Source organism: Aspergillus steynii (genome assembly GCF_002849105.1).
Source record: "Aspergillus steynii IBT 23096 chromosome Unknown P170scaffold_8, whole genome shotgun sequence".
Taxonomy (NCBI): Eukaryota; Fungi; Ascomycota; class Eurotiomycetes; order Eurotiales; family Aspergillaceae; genus Aspergillus; species Aspergillus steynii.
In genome coordinates, this window is record NW_020194405.1 from 1,677,895 (window position 1) to 1,694,672 (window position 16,778).

General features: G+C 54.0%; 6 protein-coding genes across 6 annotated transcripts; 3 read left to right on the forward strand and 3 right to left on the reverse strand.

The window, feature by feature from the left end:
* The first annotated feature begins 343 nt into the window (after positions 1–343).
* P170DRAFT_440451 (uncharacterized protein) lies at positions 344–1,503 on the forward strand. Its single transcript, XM_024850084.1, has one exon. It carries the CDS (start codon positions 445–447, stop codon positions 1,408–1,410), a length of 966 nt encoding a protein of 321 aa, XP_024700617.1. The 5' UTR covers positions 344–444; the 3' UTR covers positions 1,411–1,503.
* A 1,352-nt stretch (positions 1,504–2,855) lies between these two features.
* On the forward strand, positions 2,856–4,325 carry P170DRAFT_366475 (endonuclease/exonuclease/phosphatase family protein; the record flags this gene model as incomplete). Its single annotated transcript, XM_024844759.1, has 4 exons — positions 2,856–3,310; positions 3,368–3,649; positions 3,697–3,870; positions 3,926–4,325. 4 exons carry the CDS (start codon positions 2,856–2,858, stop codon positions 4,323–4,325), a joined length of 1,311 nt encoding a protein of 436 aa, XP_024700618.1.
* Positions 4,326–4,849: 524 nt separating this feature from the next.
* On the forward strand, positions 4,850–5,247 carry P170DRAFT_479833 (glycoside hydrolase family 134 protein; the record flags this gene model as incomplete). The annotated part of the gene is made up of 4 exons (XM_024853724.1): positions 4,850–4,902; positions 4,932–4,960; positions 5,010–5,147; positions 5,204–5,247. The coding sequence occupies 4 exons, from the start codon at positions 4,850–4,852 to the stop codon at positions 5,245–5,247; spliced, it is 264 nt and encodes an 87-aa protein (XP_024700619.1).
* Positions 5,248–5,316: 69 nt separating this feature from the next.
* Positions 5,317–6,376, reverse strand: P170DRAFT_279529 (putative short-chain dehydrogenase/reductase family protein). The gene has a single exon (XM_024843185.1). The coding sequence runs from the start codon at positions 6,301–6,303 to the stop codon at positions 5,341–5,343; it is 963 nt and encodes a 320-aa protein (XP_024700620.1). The 5' UTR covers positions 6,304–6,376; the 3' UTR covers positions 5,317–5,340.
* Positions 6,377–8,099: 1,723 nt separating this feature from the next.
* On the reverse strand, positions 8,100–9,736 carry P170DRAFT_279513 (putative zinc-containing alcohol dehydrogenase). The gene is made up of 3 exons (XM_024843184.1): positions 8,656–9,736; positions 8,502–8,597; positions 8,100–8,447 (listed from the first exon to the last, which is right to left on the reverse strand). Exons 1-3 carry the CDS (start codon positions 9,515–9,517, stop codon positions 8,281–8,283), a joined length of 1,125 nt encoding a protein of 374 aa, XP_024700621.1. The 5' UTR covers positions 9,518–9,736; the 3' UTR covers positions 8,100–8,280.
* Positions 9,737–9,956: 220 nt separating this feature from the next.
* P170DRAFT_365971 (NACHT domain protein) lies at positions 9,957–16,068 on the reverse strand (the record flags this gene model as incomplete). The annotated part of the gene is made up of 3 exons (XM_024844736.1): positions 9,957–10,586; positions 10,649–15,658; positions 15,718–16,068. The coding sequence occupies 3 exons, from the start codon at positions 16,066–16,068 to the stop codon at positions 9,957–9,959; spliced, it is 5,991 nt and encodes a 1,996-aa protein (XP_024700622.1).
* Between the last annotated feature and the right edge of the window lie 710 nt (positions 16,069–16,778).

A 16,778-nucleotide genomic window follows, 5' to 3' on the forward strand; every position in this document is an offset into this window, starting at 1 on the left:
GATGGAGGGTGAGGAGAGGAAGTTCGGTACCTTAGGCACTTCGTACGACGGTGGGGCGGAATGGCGCTAAGGTAATACTGAGTGGGGGCAGGAAGAGTTTGCATTGTTTGTCATGCTTGCCTAGGAACTATACCATCTACGGAGTTTGTACGTATACCTCCTGTGCATCGGGTCCCGAGCCTGAAGTATAAGGTGTATCCTATTGTGATTGCCTAAATCATGCACGTCCAATGCACCTTCGGCGTCTCCCCCTTCTCCCTCCCTCCCTCTCTCCTCCTCCACCTCCCTGCCCCTGCTTCCCCCTCCCCCATCCCCCAGTGCTGCAGTCACCCAGCAGTATGGACTCATCCCTAGTGTCCTCTGTGGATTCTCAACTTCATTTTCTCTCATGAAAGCTTATCTAAATCCCTACTTGACTCCTAACGCCGTCCCCTCCCCCGAATCATGGGGAAACCCAACCCAGATGCCCTGAAGCCCGTTCTCTCCCTCACCGACACTCTCGATACCATCGAGCAAACCTACAAGGAATCGAAGGTCATAGTGGTGGGCTGCTTGGCCTCGTGGACACTCTGTCGCCTCAACTTTGGCTTCGTGTGGCTGGTTCTGCTGCTGGCTGTCTGTCGTACTCACTACCAGGTCTCCATCCGCCGAGTCGAGCGCACCATTCGGGACGAGCTTCGGCGGTACCACGGGAGCAAAAGGCTCCAGCAGGGAGAAAGTGTCGAGTGGATCAACGTGGTCCTGGGACGTGTATGGCATCTCTACGAGCGTCGCATCTGTGATCACATCGTGCGATATGTCAACGCCGGCCTCGCTCGACCGGGCAGCGAGACACCCGCCCAGAAGGTGACGGTCCAATCGCTGGCCTCGATGGATCAGCCCCTACGGTTCTCCAAGTTTACCATCTATTCGAAACCGGAGTCTCCCAACTTGATCCTCGAGGGTCACTTTCGCGTGGACCTGGCGCCACCTTGGATCTGGGACCCTCGCCACCATCTCGTAGAGCGATCCCACGCGGAACCGCTCATCGACATGACCATCGTCCACAATCGGCAGGACCACCGGCATCACGATCTCTTGGTGCAAGTGAAGCAGTTTACGGGGATGGGGACGCTGCGGCTGGAGATTGACTTTGAGAGCGCCGAGCCCCGAATCCACCCGCCGCAAATCGAATTTCTTGATCAGCCGCTGATCGACTGCACGATGCGTACGGTCAGCCAGCACCATTTCCCCTTCCACTTCGCCCATCACGTCGACTGGCGCAAGGTAGTGGGTATGCAGATCCGCGAGGGGCTGGGATGGGCCTGGCATCGGCCTCTGCCCCTGCCCTTCTTCCACAAGCTAGGGCAGCGTCTGGTGGTACGGATGATGACGTGGTGGTGGCAGTTCCATCGAGCTTATCACGACTAGGCAGGAGGCGATCGCTTTACCCGAGAGTCACGGCCGACCGAGGAGAGTATTCCTCCTCGTCGTGGCGAGGAGGATTGGGTCAGAGTGGATCCCGTCTGCCCCGTAGGGCTGAACTAGCAGTCCGCGGAAAGTCGAAAACAGTGTTGCCTAGCACCATCCAAGGACCTTGGCCCTCGGGGCTTGGAACTAGGGGAGGTCTGCAGATTCAGAACACAAATTGTTCCGATCTCCTTGCGTCATTAATATCATCACCCCACCGGTGCACCTCGCACACCGACACTCCACTTGCCCACGATGCCGAGTGATTTGGTCAGGGTGTTACAGAGTAGGGTCTTGAAAATACGTCATGTCATATCGATATGTATGGTGCAGCATATTTGCTTCGGTCGGTCTACAGCGAAATACTACTACTAGGTTAGCGAGGGAATAATTCGTCGTTAGCACTATCGTTGATCCTAGTAACTGTGGCGTACAACCCGAATTTTTTTAAAAAAAAAAAAAAACAAGATGGTATTGTATGTTGTGTAGACAGCCCCGGGAAAATATATATCTCACAATGATGTCGTAATCCTAAGCATCAAAGAACCATCATGACTCTGCTACTCATGTACACTCTAGCTACCCTTGACTAGGAACACCCTTCACATTGCAGAATTCGATAGCAGCCCGATTATTTTGGCCCTGGACTCCAGGAGGAATTGGTTTGGAAGGTGGTGAGGTGCCTGGGTGCCTGAGTTTAACACTTGCCGAGTGCCGATCGGGTGATTGCTTTGAGGCCTGGCAGGAGACATGGCCTCATGCTCCCTCATGCTCCCTCATGCTCGGTAGTATTCCATTTCAAACGCCTGTCTCCCCGTACGAGGTCGACCAGCTGGGACGGGAATCACGTGGTCATTGATCACGTGCCCCCCGTGACACGGGGTCGTCTCCGGTTCGGTGGTCGCCGCGACTCCATCCATTCCGCCGCTCCCTCCAAACAGGGACCAAGAAACCCATGGGTCTCCCTCTTCCAGCTACAATGTTGTCACCTGCAGCTACGCAGCCGGGTGAGTGACCAGTGTGCCACAGTATCTCACGCTCATTGCTCGATATTCTGCAAAAGACCTGCACCACTAATTAATATCGATGAAACTAGCGAACCGTCCCCTTAGTCTAGCTTGCCGGCTCGTCGAGTACTTGCTTGCCATTCATTCTCGCACATGTCATACCGGCTCTGCAGGGGCAAGATTAATGGCTTTAGATCCCCAGCCCTCGGCCAAATGCGCTGGATGACCGACGGACATTCTCCTTTCTTTCCGCCGATCGGTGGGAATAAAACTGGGTCCATCCGAGATAAAAGACTGTCTCCGGTCCCTCATAATCCCCCGTAAGGATTGGTTTTCCCTTCCAAAAATCGCCCGTTGCTTCAACTGTTCGACGCACTCCGCCGCAGGAAGCAGTAGACCATGCGACTCTTTTGCCTCGCCGGTATTCCCGGCACTCTAGCGGCCTCGTCAGGTCTGTTCAACGTCCTCTCCTTCAACGTTGCTGGTCTCCCCCCGATCTTCAACAACAACGACGTCCCCGGAGATAAAGCTACGAATTCCGAAGCCATTGGGGCCAGGTTTGCAGAGTACGGCTACGATGTGATTCATGTGCAGGAAGACTTCAATTTCCACGCCCATGTCTATAAGACCGACAACCATGCATATCGCACCGCCACTTCGGGAGGCGCGGGGTTTGGATCAGGCTTAAATACCCTGGCTAATTTTCCCTGGATCGACTTTGAGCGGATCAAATGGGATACCTGTTCCGACGCCTCGGGCGCCGACTGTCTGACGCCAAAGGGATTTACAAGTATGCGCTTGCGCTTGGATGAAGGTGTCTACGTCGACTTTTACAATCTGCATGCGGACGCCGGGTGAGCACACTTCCATGAACTTGTGTCACCCCCTGAGCTTTCAACTAAAGTTTGTAGATCCAACTCGGCCGATGTTGAGGCTCGAGGCGCCAATCTGCAGCAGTTGGCCGACTACATCGGCAACAACTCGGCTGGGAATGCCGTGCTGGTCTTCGGCGATACAAACGCGCGGTATACATCGTCAGGGGAGAAGATTCGGGTGTTTGAGAAAGAACAGAGTATGAACAATCCTTGGATACAGTTGATTCTTAATGGAGAAGAACCGAGTCAGGGCATTGATCCCTGGAAGTGCGACAATCCCACTCCGAACAACACCTGCGAGACGGTTGATAAGATCTTGTATGACGCTTTAGGAAAATCATATGTTCGTGGGCTGACAGAGACAGTTATCGAGGAAGCCGGGCTCTAAGCCTGGACGCTAAATTCTGGAATTACGAGGATGCCAAGTTCCTGTCCAACAACGGCACTATTTTGTCCGACCATAATCCTATTACCTCCAACTTCACGTGGACGCTCTCGGAGACTTTGCGCCCGAGCGATCTCTTTGGTGGACCTCACGGGTAAAATTCATCTGGAACATACCTGATGGCCGAAGGAACTAACAGTCTATGATAGCACTTGGTTCAATGATATGCCCTCGTTGCCTAACTCTAAGACCCAGAGCAAACCAAGCAACATCTTGCTGCGTGGTGCTAATCGTCTGGACGGCGTTACACTGACCATGGCCTCGGGAAAGAACTACACGCACGGCGGCACCGGCGGTGATCTAGTCAAGCTGGCCTTGAACGAGGACGAATACTGGATACAGAGCACACTGTGCCAGGGCAAACACAACAATCACACGCGCATATTCTACCTGCAGGCGGTGACGAGCGTTGGAAACAAACTGGAGGTTGGCACCCAGACGGACGATTGTCAGGAATTCAGGGCACCCCAGGGCTGGCAGGTCGTAGGCTTTTATGGCCGTGATGGCGACGAATTAGATCAGCTGGGATTTATTTATGGATTGCAATAATCCATCAGAACGTAGACTGAGCATCAGCCCCCTTCTGCACGGCGTCTAATTTCGGAATTCGCGCCCTTTCTCTTCCGCTTATCAAACGTTTGTGAACATGTAACCAGAAGTATCCTTATTACAGATAGTTTTCGAAATCAACGAGTCTTTCCCTTGGCTACTTCTGCTAACTTTGGGTCTATTCTGCCGCCGAAAAGAGCACGGATCCGATGCAAGATTGCAGGCAATCCGACAGCTCAAATGCCATGTGACAGTCCAAACCACGGCAAAGGAGAGGGGCAGAAGATGGATGATTCGGATGTGCTAAGACGAACGGAACGGTTTTAGTGTATCAAGGACAGTCGGCCGTGGCGGAAGGGGAAATGAAACCGCGAGATTCTTCGGCGGCACTGGTATACAGAAGACGATTCACGACAAATAGCTTCACCGGCACGAATAGGCCAGGATGATCCAGGTCGTCTACCTACGAAGGGGTAACTCTTCTGTTTCAGGTCGCGGCTGTTTTTGATGCCGAGGGAAGCACCATGGATCTGGCCATTGCTATGCTGGAGACGCAAGTCTCACCTTTGTGCACTACGTTTGTGATCGACTGACTGATATTCGTAGCGAAACTATGACCACCAACCACACCTCCGGTGCTTGTCACATTCCGATCAATATCTGCGGTAATCTACCGTTCTTCAGGCGATGCTAAAACCGGCGAGGCCACTAACTTTGGCATTTGTCTTGGGAGCGAGGATCACTACGACTTCAATGTTGAGGTTGCTCGCCATAGAAATGGACAAAATGGGCTGGATGACCCGATCACCGACGGCATCGCCAGTAAGTACTGGCTCCAAAGAAGACCAGAAGCGAATAACACCGATCAACCCCAACAGCCTACGAGAGCGCCATTCGATGGATCCAGGCGCAGGCCCGCTAGGGTCTAGGGGCTCACATCGGGATTTAATCAAGTCATTTGTTTAGTTGCATTGCGGAAATCAAACATAGACGTGTTCATGCAACTCGCCTTTTTCTATAGATTCCGTGTCACCCCCGGTTGGATGACCTCTAGCATTTCGCACAGCTCCTGCCAGATCTTCTTTTGTGCTGTGTCCCCATCCTCGCTGCGCACAAAAGCCGACAGCTCGTGTGACGCCACAAGGCAATTGCTCATATAGCTGCCGTGCGTCTCCGAGCCAGCTACGATTCCTGTCACTAAAGTGCGACTACCTACCTCGGTTGACCGGGCCAAAAAAAACTTCATGATCGCCATGCTCATACCAGCGTCGCGCGAGAGCCGAGAATGACAGAGCCCCGGGTTAACCATGTTGATTATTACCGCGTCGTCGCTCATGCGAACGATCAACTCGCGCAGGGCTAGAATCTCCAGCAGTTTCGAAGTAGGATACCGTTCATTCATGTCGGTGGCTCCATTGTCGTCCAGAGCCTCGAAAATGCACTCCTGTCGCCATTCGGGGAAGGAGGTGAAGGCATGGGCCTCGCTAACGACTACTGTTAGATGCGGTTTGCGAAGAGGAGATCGACGTGCCGTTTCGCGGAGCTTAGGAAGGAGTAGGAGTGCCAGGAACATGGTGTTGATGACATTGACGGTTATACTAAGCTCATGACCCTCGGCAAGCTGGAACTCCGTGGTTGCAACCGCGGCATTCTCGAGCACAATATCGAGACGTGGTAGAGCCTGAGCGCGATGTGCAAAAGCGATGACTGAGGCGTAAGAGGCTAGGTCGAGGGGCCAAACTTCGCAGACTCCTACTCGGCCGGTGGACTCCTCGATCGACCGACGGGCTTCGTCCCCGGAAAGAACGTTGCGCACGGCAAGAATGACCTTACGAGCACCAAGACGGGAGATATGACGGGCTGCCTCGAGACCTAGGCCGACATTGGCACCGGTGACGATGGCGACTTGGTCCGTGAAGGAGGCGGAAGGGGGCAGTGAGGGCGTGACCATCAGCTGGCTGCGGAGGAAGCGAAACATGGCGATTGGAAGGAAATCGAAAGAAGATTGATTGTGAGGACTCGGAGCAACCTGAGGTGAATGGAAAAAGGCATTATAGTATTATTATTCGGTGTAGTTATACTAGTACCGAACTAGGCATCTCACGCGTACGTACCACGGCTGGTCTCCGTCTGCGTTAGTGCTTATCCTTTGCCGAGTTGGACCCACGAACCCGAGCATGCCTGCCCTACCTTACGCTGCCCTGGTCTGGTCCTAGTCTCCAAAGCCGCGTGTGCACGAAGTAGTGGGTTATTTGTCTCGGTGACACCACGCCGTCGGGCTGGATGCCCTGACGTCATACCGGAACTTCGGGCTTTTCTTGCTCCGGCGACTCGGCACGTGCCATGACTTTCCTCGCGTCCTCCGCCTCGCTCTTCCTCTGCATCTCCGCCCTCCCCTACGTTCCCGACCAAATCGCCGTATTTCAAGGTGCTCATGGTAGCGGGGAGCTGGCTAACTGCAGGATACGCAGTGAGGATCATGGCTGATTGACTGTCAATGGACCCTTGGAAATACGAGCGGAGCACCATGGTCAGTGACGAAGACCGGTATGGGACGCGCGGGTGATCCATCGCTCTTGCTCGAATCACCTCCTCCAAAGCAAGAAGATCCGCATTGATCTGCCTTGCCTCTTGTTTTTCGCCGGCTGTTTGCTTGGGGCCCAGTTCACTCTTGTTGTCGAAATACTCTGACCCTGCTAAATCAACGAAAACCGGCTTGCCTCCGATGCAGGGGTATTGACGAGACAAGGTATGGAGGATCTCGGTCTCGTGCTCTTCTGCCTGTTTGACGTTGGTCTCGAACTTGGTCTTTTCTGCCTCCGCGGTGTCGATGCGCGCCTGATTGAGCTTGTATTCGGGATTCGGACGGTATCTTCCATCTGGCGTCCTCACAATAGCTCGAGATTGCTCCTCGATGTAGACATCAGTGGCGTGTTTTCCCACCGGCACCAACTCCGATTGTCGCTCCTCCACAGCCTCCCGCACCTCGAGTAGCTGCTAGGCCACGACCTCCAGTTCCAGAATGGAATGGGTTCGAGAGCTTTGATCATGTACACTCGACGAGCCAACGCTGTGATATCCCAAGCCGGTTTCAAACTCTCGGCGCATGTCCTCGGAATTCCAACAGGCTTTGGTTGTGATGGGTCGGACATGGACTTTCCCGTCTCTCAGCACCTCTGTCTTTCCTCGAATGTACACTTTCCCATTAGAACCCTCCTGAACAAAGCATTCGCATCGCCCGTTCAAGAGATCAAATGCACTGTCCTTCCGCAGTTCAAACATGCGGATCCCGAGTCCGAGTCTTTGCGTCATGCTTGCTGCTGCGTCAATAGATTCCAGTTCACCATTCAGACGACGGGCAGCAGCCAAGCAGAGGCCGAATTCCTCCGTCTCTTCGAAGTTGTATCCGATCATGGTATGTGATTTACCACTGCCTGAGTGTCCGTAGGCAAAGAAATTGCAGGCTCTGCCACGAAGAACTTCGGGCAACGTTGGCTCGACAACCGAGTTGAAGACCTGTCGGTTGCAGTGGTTTTGTTGGTATATGCCGGTGAAGGATTTTCGGCTTTTCCAGGATCGATCGCGACTCGACATCGCAATGTCGTTGTGGATAGGCGCAGCGATGGAGGGGTCTAGCTAGTAGCGAGTTACTGTCCCCTTGATTGGAGGTATACTCGATCTCCTCAGTTCCGATCGGATCGGAACCCAGAGGTCTCCATCTGACGAAGACTTTGATTGCTGCCATTCTCCATGCAGTGACTGAGAAGAAAAACGAAAAATGAAAACCACGGCAGGAACGAAGGGCCTGAGGAGCATTGTTTAGGAACAAGAACGAGTGCCTCTCGTGTCCTCCACCGCGAACCGCTCCACTCCAGGCGGAGGATTTCGGACTTTCGCAAACTACTTGTTTCCGGCTACTCTAGAAGTGTACCGAGCGAGGTTTTGGTCCCAGGGGCTAGGGTCCCTTTGACAATATATCATGCTCCCACGAAGATACCCCGAGTTTCTTATCCTCCACGCCACTAGTTTCAGCCCCGACAGAGATCACCACCTTAAGAGCATCCCGCTGGGATGCCGCCTGGAACGTCTCATACGCCTGCATCATGTCCTCAAACGAGAATCCTACCACCTTGATTAGCATAGCCCGACTAAAGTATAGGGCGGGTCAACACCCACGGTGCGAGATCAGAACCTCCGGATGGACCATCTGTGACTCTGCCATCTTTATCAGATCTGGCGTTGAAACGGCATCCACCAAGCGCGTGCGCAGGCCTGCAAGACAGTCAGCATCATGAGATCGCTTCCAGCACAGGCTCATAGGGGAGTCTACAGATATTTCGATTCCACAACCGGTCGAGATGAAGATCACATTTACTGCCAAATACCCCCAGGCTGGCAATCGTACCACCCGGCCCAACCAGCATCTGTGCCAAGTCGAAGCTCTCCTTCGTCCCAACAGCCTCGATCACGGCATCGTACCCAGCCCCACCATTAACGCCGATCGCCGCCCGGACTGCCTCTTCCAACCCTTCTCGTGAGCTGAAAGTGTGAGCTGCCCCGAGGCTTTTGGCGATGCGCAGACGCGACTCGCCTCGGCCGATTACCACCACTTGCGACGGGCCGAAAAGCCTTTGGACCAACATCAACGCAGCCAGACCTATAGGCCCGGGCCCAACGATAGCGAGCGAGGATCCGGGCTGCATGGCAGCGTTGAGCACTCCACACTCATAGGCCGTGGGGAGGATATCGGAGAAGGTGACCGCGAGGTCGCTGGGAATGCTGGCAGGTAGAATATGGAGAGAGAAGCTGGCATGCGGTACGCGAACGTACTCGGCCTGCGTACCATCGATTTCGTTGCCTAGAATCCAGCCACCCGTTGAGCAGTGTGAAGTCATCCCCTTGCGACACGGCGCACACATTCCACAGGCCGAGATACATGAAATCAGCACTCGGTCCCCAACTCGCGGCCCGCTGACGCCTGCGCCGACCGTCACGACAATGCCTACGCCTTCGTGGCCCAAAATACGGCCGGGCGTGCAGGACGGAACATGGCCCTGGAGGATGTGCAGGTCGGTTCCGCAAATGGTGGTCCAGACGAGTTTCACAATGGCATCGCCGGGTTGCAGAATCGTGGGCATGGGCCGATCCTCGATGACAAAGGAGCCAGGCTTTTGATATACGACAGCCTTCATGTTTGGCAACGTTGATTGATGAATGGGAGTGGTTGAGGGAGCGATTCAAAACCAGGGGGCATCGCGAGATGTTAAGTATGGCCGGGTCCTCCATATCCCCTGTTCGTTGGAGTGCACCGGATGCGACTCTGACATGCAGCTTGCATTGTCGTTTCCACTGGCGCGACTCGCGATCCGTGGTGGCGATGCTCGATGACCAATAGGCGCTCGAGGGTATTTTTACCTTGTCTCTAGGGCCACGACCACTACGATGCAGTCGGGCATGGCGCAAGGCCTCGACCGTGATGGATCCAGGCACTTAAGGTCGTAGAGGTTGCATGTATTAATTATGTATAATCCTCATGGGGTGACAATACAGTAGACGGAAGACAGAATTCAGGGAAGGAAAAACCAAAAAGAAAGCTGAAGAGAGGAGCGAAACACCGGCACCCAAAACAATTCACAGGGCGCTGATCGAAATACGCTTGGCGCCTGCGTTGCCATTGAATAAGGCCGAGCCGCTAGACTGTCGCAGATGATTCTGGTGCGCCGTCGGCTCCTCGACGTCCAAACTAAACCGCCGGGGTCGCTGCCACATCCCAAGGCTTTCGTCGGCCTCGGCCGCCTCAAGCTGCGAGGAGGACAGCCCAAATTTGGTCGCAATTTGTTGCACCCGTTCCTGGGCGGCCGCTGCATCAACCGCGCCACTTTGACCCTCTTTCGACAGCCGAGCCTGTGCATGCTGAAGGAGCTCAAGGTGTTGAGTCACAGCATCCACGGACTCGGCTTGATTCTCGTCGCTATTAAGCAGCTCGGCCAGTGCGGTCTCGTGGAGCGCCGCCGCCGCCAGATGATTTCCCGATGCCGTATACAGGCCCGACAGCAACTTCGTCATTTCCAGCGTCACTGGATCGCAGTTTCCCCACACCTGGCGGAGATTGTAACAAATGTCCTTACCCAGCTGCGTCGCCAAAGCCGCCTGACCACGGCAGAACCGGGTTTCGACCAGCCGCCGGCCAATCCACACGACGACAGGCAACGACCAGGTCTTCTGCACGACGCGGGACGTCCACAGGTCGGTGAGTATGGCCTATGCGTCGTTAGCACCACTCGGTCAAGGGGAGCAGGGCAGGCGGTACAGAATCCACTTACCTCGAGATCTTCAAACATTTCATGCTCGCCCAAAACCGTGACGAGATCATTTAGTTCCGAGAAAGGCAGCTCCGAGAACTCCAAAGGTTGCTCTTTCGCGTTGGACATGATCTCCTGGAGCAGCATTTGCGACTCTAGAGCCATGGTTGCCGAGACTGTGTCGTCCGAACACTTGCTGGTCTGATAGCCATTCAGATAGAGACAGATCTTGATGGCTGTGAAGATGCTTTCGGGAGTTTGTAATCCCTCCGTCAAATGCACGAAGGAATGGAAGACACCTGTTACGTCGGCAGCGTCTTGGAACTGTGAGCGATTGCAAAGTTCCCGCACCATGCTGGCCGTGGATGCTACAATGTTAATGTTGTAGTCCTTGTGCAGTGATTCTCGCCAGCAAAGATTGTAGAACTGATGAACGGAGTCTTTCTTTCGTTGCGGCGAGGCAACGGACAGACTGTTGCAAAAGTACTCATACAGCTTATCGTGAGTGTTCTGAGCCGCCGCCGCCCGTTTCTGATCTACCTGCAGGCGATGCAGCTTTTCGCCTGCCGCCAACGTGGGCACGAGATCGTGACTAGCCAGGCTCTGTTGGAAAGAGTTGTATACTTCACCTTCGCGGAACAATTCACTGAGGATCTCCTGCGAAGTTCGCTGCTGGCCAAACACCTGCTCAAAGGAAGCCACAAAGACAGCGGGGCGGTACTCATTCAAAGACTGTCGCTGAGCAGCTGGAGTCTCATGAACGACCTGTTGATGCATATCATTGATCAGCTGGTTACCCTCGTCGACATAGCCACATTCCAGATAAATCTCAGCTAGGCGGTGGGCACGATCGACCAAAGCATCGTGATTAGTAGTGACATGGACAACTTCGTCGACGTGATCTCGGAGCAGAGCAGCTCCCTCTTGACGTGATTCAGCGCTGCCTTGCTTCGCACGCATATTGGCGATGGCTTGCAACCATAAGAGCGTGTTGGGAGCGGATAGGCCTTGCTGCTGTTTGGCCATAGTCAACTCCTCGTTGTACAGGGAGTAGGCATCCCTTGATGTGTTGTTCTGCCGGATGTAGAGCTGGGCCATTTGATGCTTGATGCTAATGGGCAAGGGTTCGGACATGTCGGATAACCCGCGCGAGAGCTCGGACGCAGAGACCCAGTCGTTGGTGTTGAGCACCTGCTGGTAAAGATTGACGGCCTCGGTGTGACGTGCGCTGTTGGCACATAGGGCAGCCAGCGTGAGAGTTGCATCGCGCGTCCGTGGGCTGGTAGCGCCGTAGAGCTTGCGGCATAGCTGCTGGTGCTGTAAAGCAACCTGGTGGCGTTCGTCACGAGTCCCCTGGATAGTTGAATGCTCCAGGATAGCCATGTAACCGGCGTAAGTCTTCGGCAGTAGACCCTCCAGCAAAGCACGGTCGTAGCCATCCCTCTCATCGAATCTCACCAGTGTTGGCCATAGATGGCGGTAGACCTCCAGCGCTGCGTCCCACTTTTGCTGCTGCTCATACAGCGCTACGAGTGCGACAGAGGCGCGTACGCCAGAAGAACTAATCTTACCGTCGCGGATGCAGGCTCTGTATATATGGCGATAGCTATCCTCAGCCTCGCTGCGACGGCCCAAGCGTAAAGCTAAGTCGCCCTCGTAGTAGCGTGTGTCGATAGTGTGTTTATCATGTTCACCAAGACGCGAGGCAAAGAAGTCACTAACTTGATGCAGAAGAACAAGTGCCTTTTCGAACTGGAAGGTCGTCTCGTAGAATTCCACTACAGTCTTCACAACCGTGGTTACCGAGGGAACAGCAACCTGATCCGCAGTGATGGAGGCCTTGAAGGCATTGCCATAAACAACGGAAGCAGTATGAACATCCAATTGACGGAAAAGACAGTAGGCATGATCCAAGGCGAGGTTGGCCATCGCGGGGGCCTCGTTCGATTGGAATTTGGCCTTGGACTGTGGGTCTTCAACAGCGGGCCATGCGTGTTGCAAGACCGCTAATGCGGCCTTGCTGCCCTCTGGCCATTCTTCCGCGCGGATGTGCTGTGTCGCGAGGTGATGACACAGACCGAGAAGAGGTAGGGTTCGTTGACTGGTGCCGGCCGATGCAATCGAATCGATCAGGCCTGGCAGCAAAATGCTCTCTTCGGGGGAAAGAACGCCGATGTTCTCGACCGCTGTCCTGGATGAAATGAGGCTGCTGGCAAGGCCTTCCGCGAGTTTAACGGCTTCAGGAGAGTACTGCTGACCCGTCGCACGATAATACTTCCATACCTGTAATGCCAGGGCGCGGTCCATGTCGACAAGACCCATGTCGCGGGCTTCCACCCGTAGTTCCTCTGCACGCTGAACCATCTCCGGTGACTTGACTCCGCCGTCCTCTTCCAATTCTGCCGAGAGTTCGCGCAGGATGGCGGTTGCCTCATCGGGACGACCTCGGCGCCGCAGGAACTGCGAATAGTAGAACGCGACTTTGGTTCTTTGGTCCCACGAATTGATGGGATCGATGTCACGTGCCGAGAGCCCCGACCATAACCGAGTCAGCACTCCTTCGGCCTTGACGGCTTGGTTGCTCTCTTCATACATCTGGGCCAGACGAAGTCCTTCTGAAATACGACGCGGGTCGCTCACGTCCATCGACCGCAGCATGGTTTCATATTTGGCACGAGTGAGCTCCAACGCCAGTTCATCAGGAGGAGTAATTGTGAAATGATGCATAAGGAATTCGGCCGCTTGCATGGCTTCGGACGAATGAACCCCATAGGTCGAGACTGTTTGATGATAAAACTGTTTGGAGACACCATACGCCGACTCCTTCTGATCGCTACGCTCATACGACGTCACCAGGCGGTTCAGGTATTGCAAACGTTGAGTGAACGTGATGTCAGAGGAGCCCCAATTTGCCAGGGTCATGTCCCGTAGCGCATCCATCTTCATGCCAGTGGAACGATCTGCATGGCCTTTGCCCTCCGGGGAGGATACCAAAAGCTGTTCTAGATCCCGGCTGATAGGGTTTGTGGGTCCGAGAAGAGCCCGGCTGCGAGTCCAAGCATCGAAAAGGTGATCATTGGCCCAGGTTGCTCTGGCCCGATCCGCTGCACGAGCACTTAGGATCAGACTCTGAAGTAGAGCATGAGAATCGTTGCCCAGGACTCCACGACGCACCACAACGGACAGTCGATATAGCTCAACAATGCTCGAGCGACTGAATTGTGATTCACGGTTTGTAAGTTCCAGCTGAGCAAAGATAACCGAGGTCGGCATGGCTCGGCGGAAGGGGCCCGTAAATGATAGCTCGCGGTTGGATGTAGCAATGGGGGAAGACAGCATATGAGACAGCCAATAACGTGAGGTATATTCCAACAACTCGTAGGCGTCCATGTATCCGTCGCGGGCGCTCACACCCAGTTTGTCCCAGGCGACGACAACCTCGTCGGAGACCGATCGGCGTACCCAAGCTAGCGAGCGTATCAACAAGTCGTAGTGGGCTTCAGCTAAGGTAAACGGAACCACCTGGCTCATTATCGCCCGCGCTTGAATGTGTTCTCGGACCATGGGATGTCGGAAGGAGACAAACCCGTCCCGGACAGAAGTAATCCGGGTTAGTGGCTGCAGGACATCACGATCGATATTTGGCGTGCGAGTAGCTACCTTAAGCGACTTTACATCAACTGCAAGTAACTGTTCCACTTCTTGGATGCGGAAGGGGCGCTCTGACGCCGTTAACCACGCGAGAACACTCTGAATGCCCATCCGGTGGAGATTAATTCCGTGCAAATGCCGGTCAATTAGATCCCCAAGGGTCTTGGGAGCATTCTTGATAGCGGATACCATTTCTGAAAACGAAGACTGATGTCGTGCAAGTTCGAGGGCTAGCTGCGCCCAGACAAAACAACCTTGAGCACGAGGAACAATTGATGTTGATAGAGCTTTGGTTTGCAAGCTGTCCAGACCAGAAAAGGCTGCATCAGAGGCCATCGTGTCCTCCACGGCACCTTGCAGGTCAAGTTGAGTCAAAGAAGCACTCATTGTAAGTTGATGAGTGGTGATGGTGTCACGGACTGGCATCTGCGAATTCGTTAAAGGGCGGCTGAACACAATCAGCTTGGAAGGCGTGTTACGCTCCGAGACAGCGTCCTGTAGACGATGGAGAAAGGAGTCGACTGTAGTATTTGGGGGTTTAATCTGATCGATCCCATCCACTACAAGCAAGAAATGAAGATTCGACTGGAGCGCCGTCCGCATGGCCACCCACAGTTGATCCTCCACCTGGGGATCTGTGGCTCCTGTTTCAGCCAATTCGAGAGCCTTGGTAACCGCAGACAGGATCGAATCTTGGGCTTTTCGACTACTGACACAGTGATCAAGAATCTGTATGAGAATGTTCTTGAGGATGCTCAGCGTCAGGGTGGTAATGGGCACGTCCGACCTGATTGCGACGGGAACGACACTCCAAATGTCAAACTCTGGCGAGACCTGAAGCTTTTCCACAGTCCATTGAGCTAGTGCACTCTTTCCTGAGCCTGGGTGACCCGTAACCAGCATGAGGTTACGACGACTCAGAGTGAACGTAGTTAAATGGGGGTCAAACCAGGCAAAGGAGCCGTCCGTCAGGGAATGATTGTGGCCATCTAAGAACATTTGCAGTGGACGATCCTGAAGCTCGAGAAATTGATAGACGGCTGCAAAATCGGCGACCGACTGATCTTCCGGTCCGGTCGAGAGCGCAACTTGTGACATCCGGCGCCAATGAACGGTAAATCGGTTGAAATAGCAGAAGAAAGACCCGTTCACGGCCTCGCCTACGGCCTGCCAGTTCTGGCTACGCACCCCTTGGCGGTACTCCATGCTGATGTGCATGATCAATTGGAGTAGATGGGCGTATATTTCGGCCACTTCTTGTTGAAGAGATCGAGAAGAGTGAAAAGAACTCTCTTGTTGTAAAAGCAGCGAAATTCCCATGGTAATCCGACCGTATTGTCCGAAGATGCTGTCTAACGTTTCAATGTGATCCATACCCATCTGAGAGTGAAATATTAGGTAACTGATGCACCGGCAAGCAGAGAAACAGGGGGACGCACCTCGAGGAGCAGCAGAGTCGCTCCCCAAATCATCGTGGCGGCCTCGTCTCCGCCATCCAGAAAACCAGTGACCGAATCTCTTAACGAGGCAACAGCAAAGGCCAGGCGAGATGCCCGGCATAGAGCACCATCAAGTCGGCTTCCATCGGGTGGCATGCGGCGAAGCCTTTCGGCGGCTATGGCATCGAAAAAGACATCAACTGTCGACGATTTGGCCTGGACCTTGTTGGCTGGGATGTCGAGGTGTGAGGGACATTTGTGCGAGACGAGATCTAATGTTTCCCGGAGCACGGGGGGCGAGCTGATGCCGCCGTTGACAGCATTTCTTTCCATCTTGACTGAGGAAGACATGCTGCTACATCGGTTGTCAATGAGGAAGAATGTGACGGTGCTTTCATGGAACACAATTGACTTCGACAGCGATAGGCGACCGTTATATGATATTCCGGCCCAGCACACCATACGGCGAAGGTATTCTCATGGGAAGACCTCAAGGATCCGGGTCCGATGCAATTCTGACATCACGAGTCGTTACCGCAGTATGGATTGGTCGCCGGGTCGTCATTGAAGCTCAAACACGGTGCGAACCGTGGGTCGCCGAAGGTTATCCTGGATGTTCGTAGGCGAGAGGTATAAGCATCGAGCCTAGATTTGCCGAAGTCATGGTGTCATTTGAGAGCATGATAGAAACTTTGCTCCCGGTTGAGTCTCCCCGCAAGGCGTCATTGGCATAAGAGCTTAGACGTCGATGACATCACCGGCCATAGCTCTGCTGCTTCGAGAGAAGACAAGGGATTGACTTCATCTGCATGACATCGGTACGTTGATGAATTGCGGGGGCGGTTAGGGCATTGCAAAGAAAGGGTAATGATGATGATGGCGATGATTGCGATGGAGGATGAGGATGCTTCCGTCAGCAGACGCGATGGTCACGGGCTCGGCGTTATGCACCCCACGGCATAGCAGATGACTCAGCAACATCCTTTTGTGCGGGTGACATAAACCACCTCTCCCGTGACTGGGATCTCCTTGCCTATCGACGACCTTTCAAAATCATAGTT

Bases quoted from the DNA above. Each gene is read 5' to 3' on its own strand.
- P170DRAFT_440451 (XM_024850084.1), top strand. From the start codon at position 445: ATGGGGAAACCCAACCCAGATGCCCTGAAGCCCGTTCTCTCCCTCACC.
- P170DRAFT_279529 (XM_024843185.1), bottom strand. From the start codon at position 6,303: ATGTTTCGCTTCCTCCGCAGCCAGCTGATGGTCACGCCCTCACTGCCC.
- P170DRAFT_279513 (XM_024843184.1), bottom strand. From the start codon at position 9,517: ATGAAGGCTGTCGTATATCAAAAGCCTGGCTCCTTTGTCATCGAGGAT. The intron at 8,598-8,655 runs GTAGACTCCCCT...ACTGTCTTGCAG, and splicing joins GTTGTGGAATCGAAATATCT to GCCTGCGCACGCGCTTGGTG. The intron at 8,448-8,501 runs GTGGGTGTTGAC...TCAAGGTGGTAG, and splicing joins GGAGGTTCTGATCTCGCACC to GATTCTCGTTTGAGGACATG.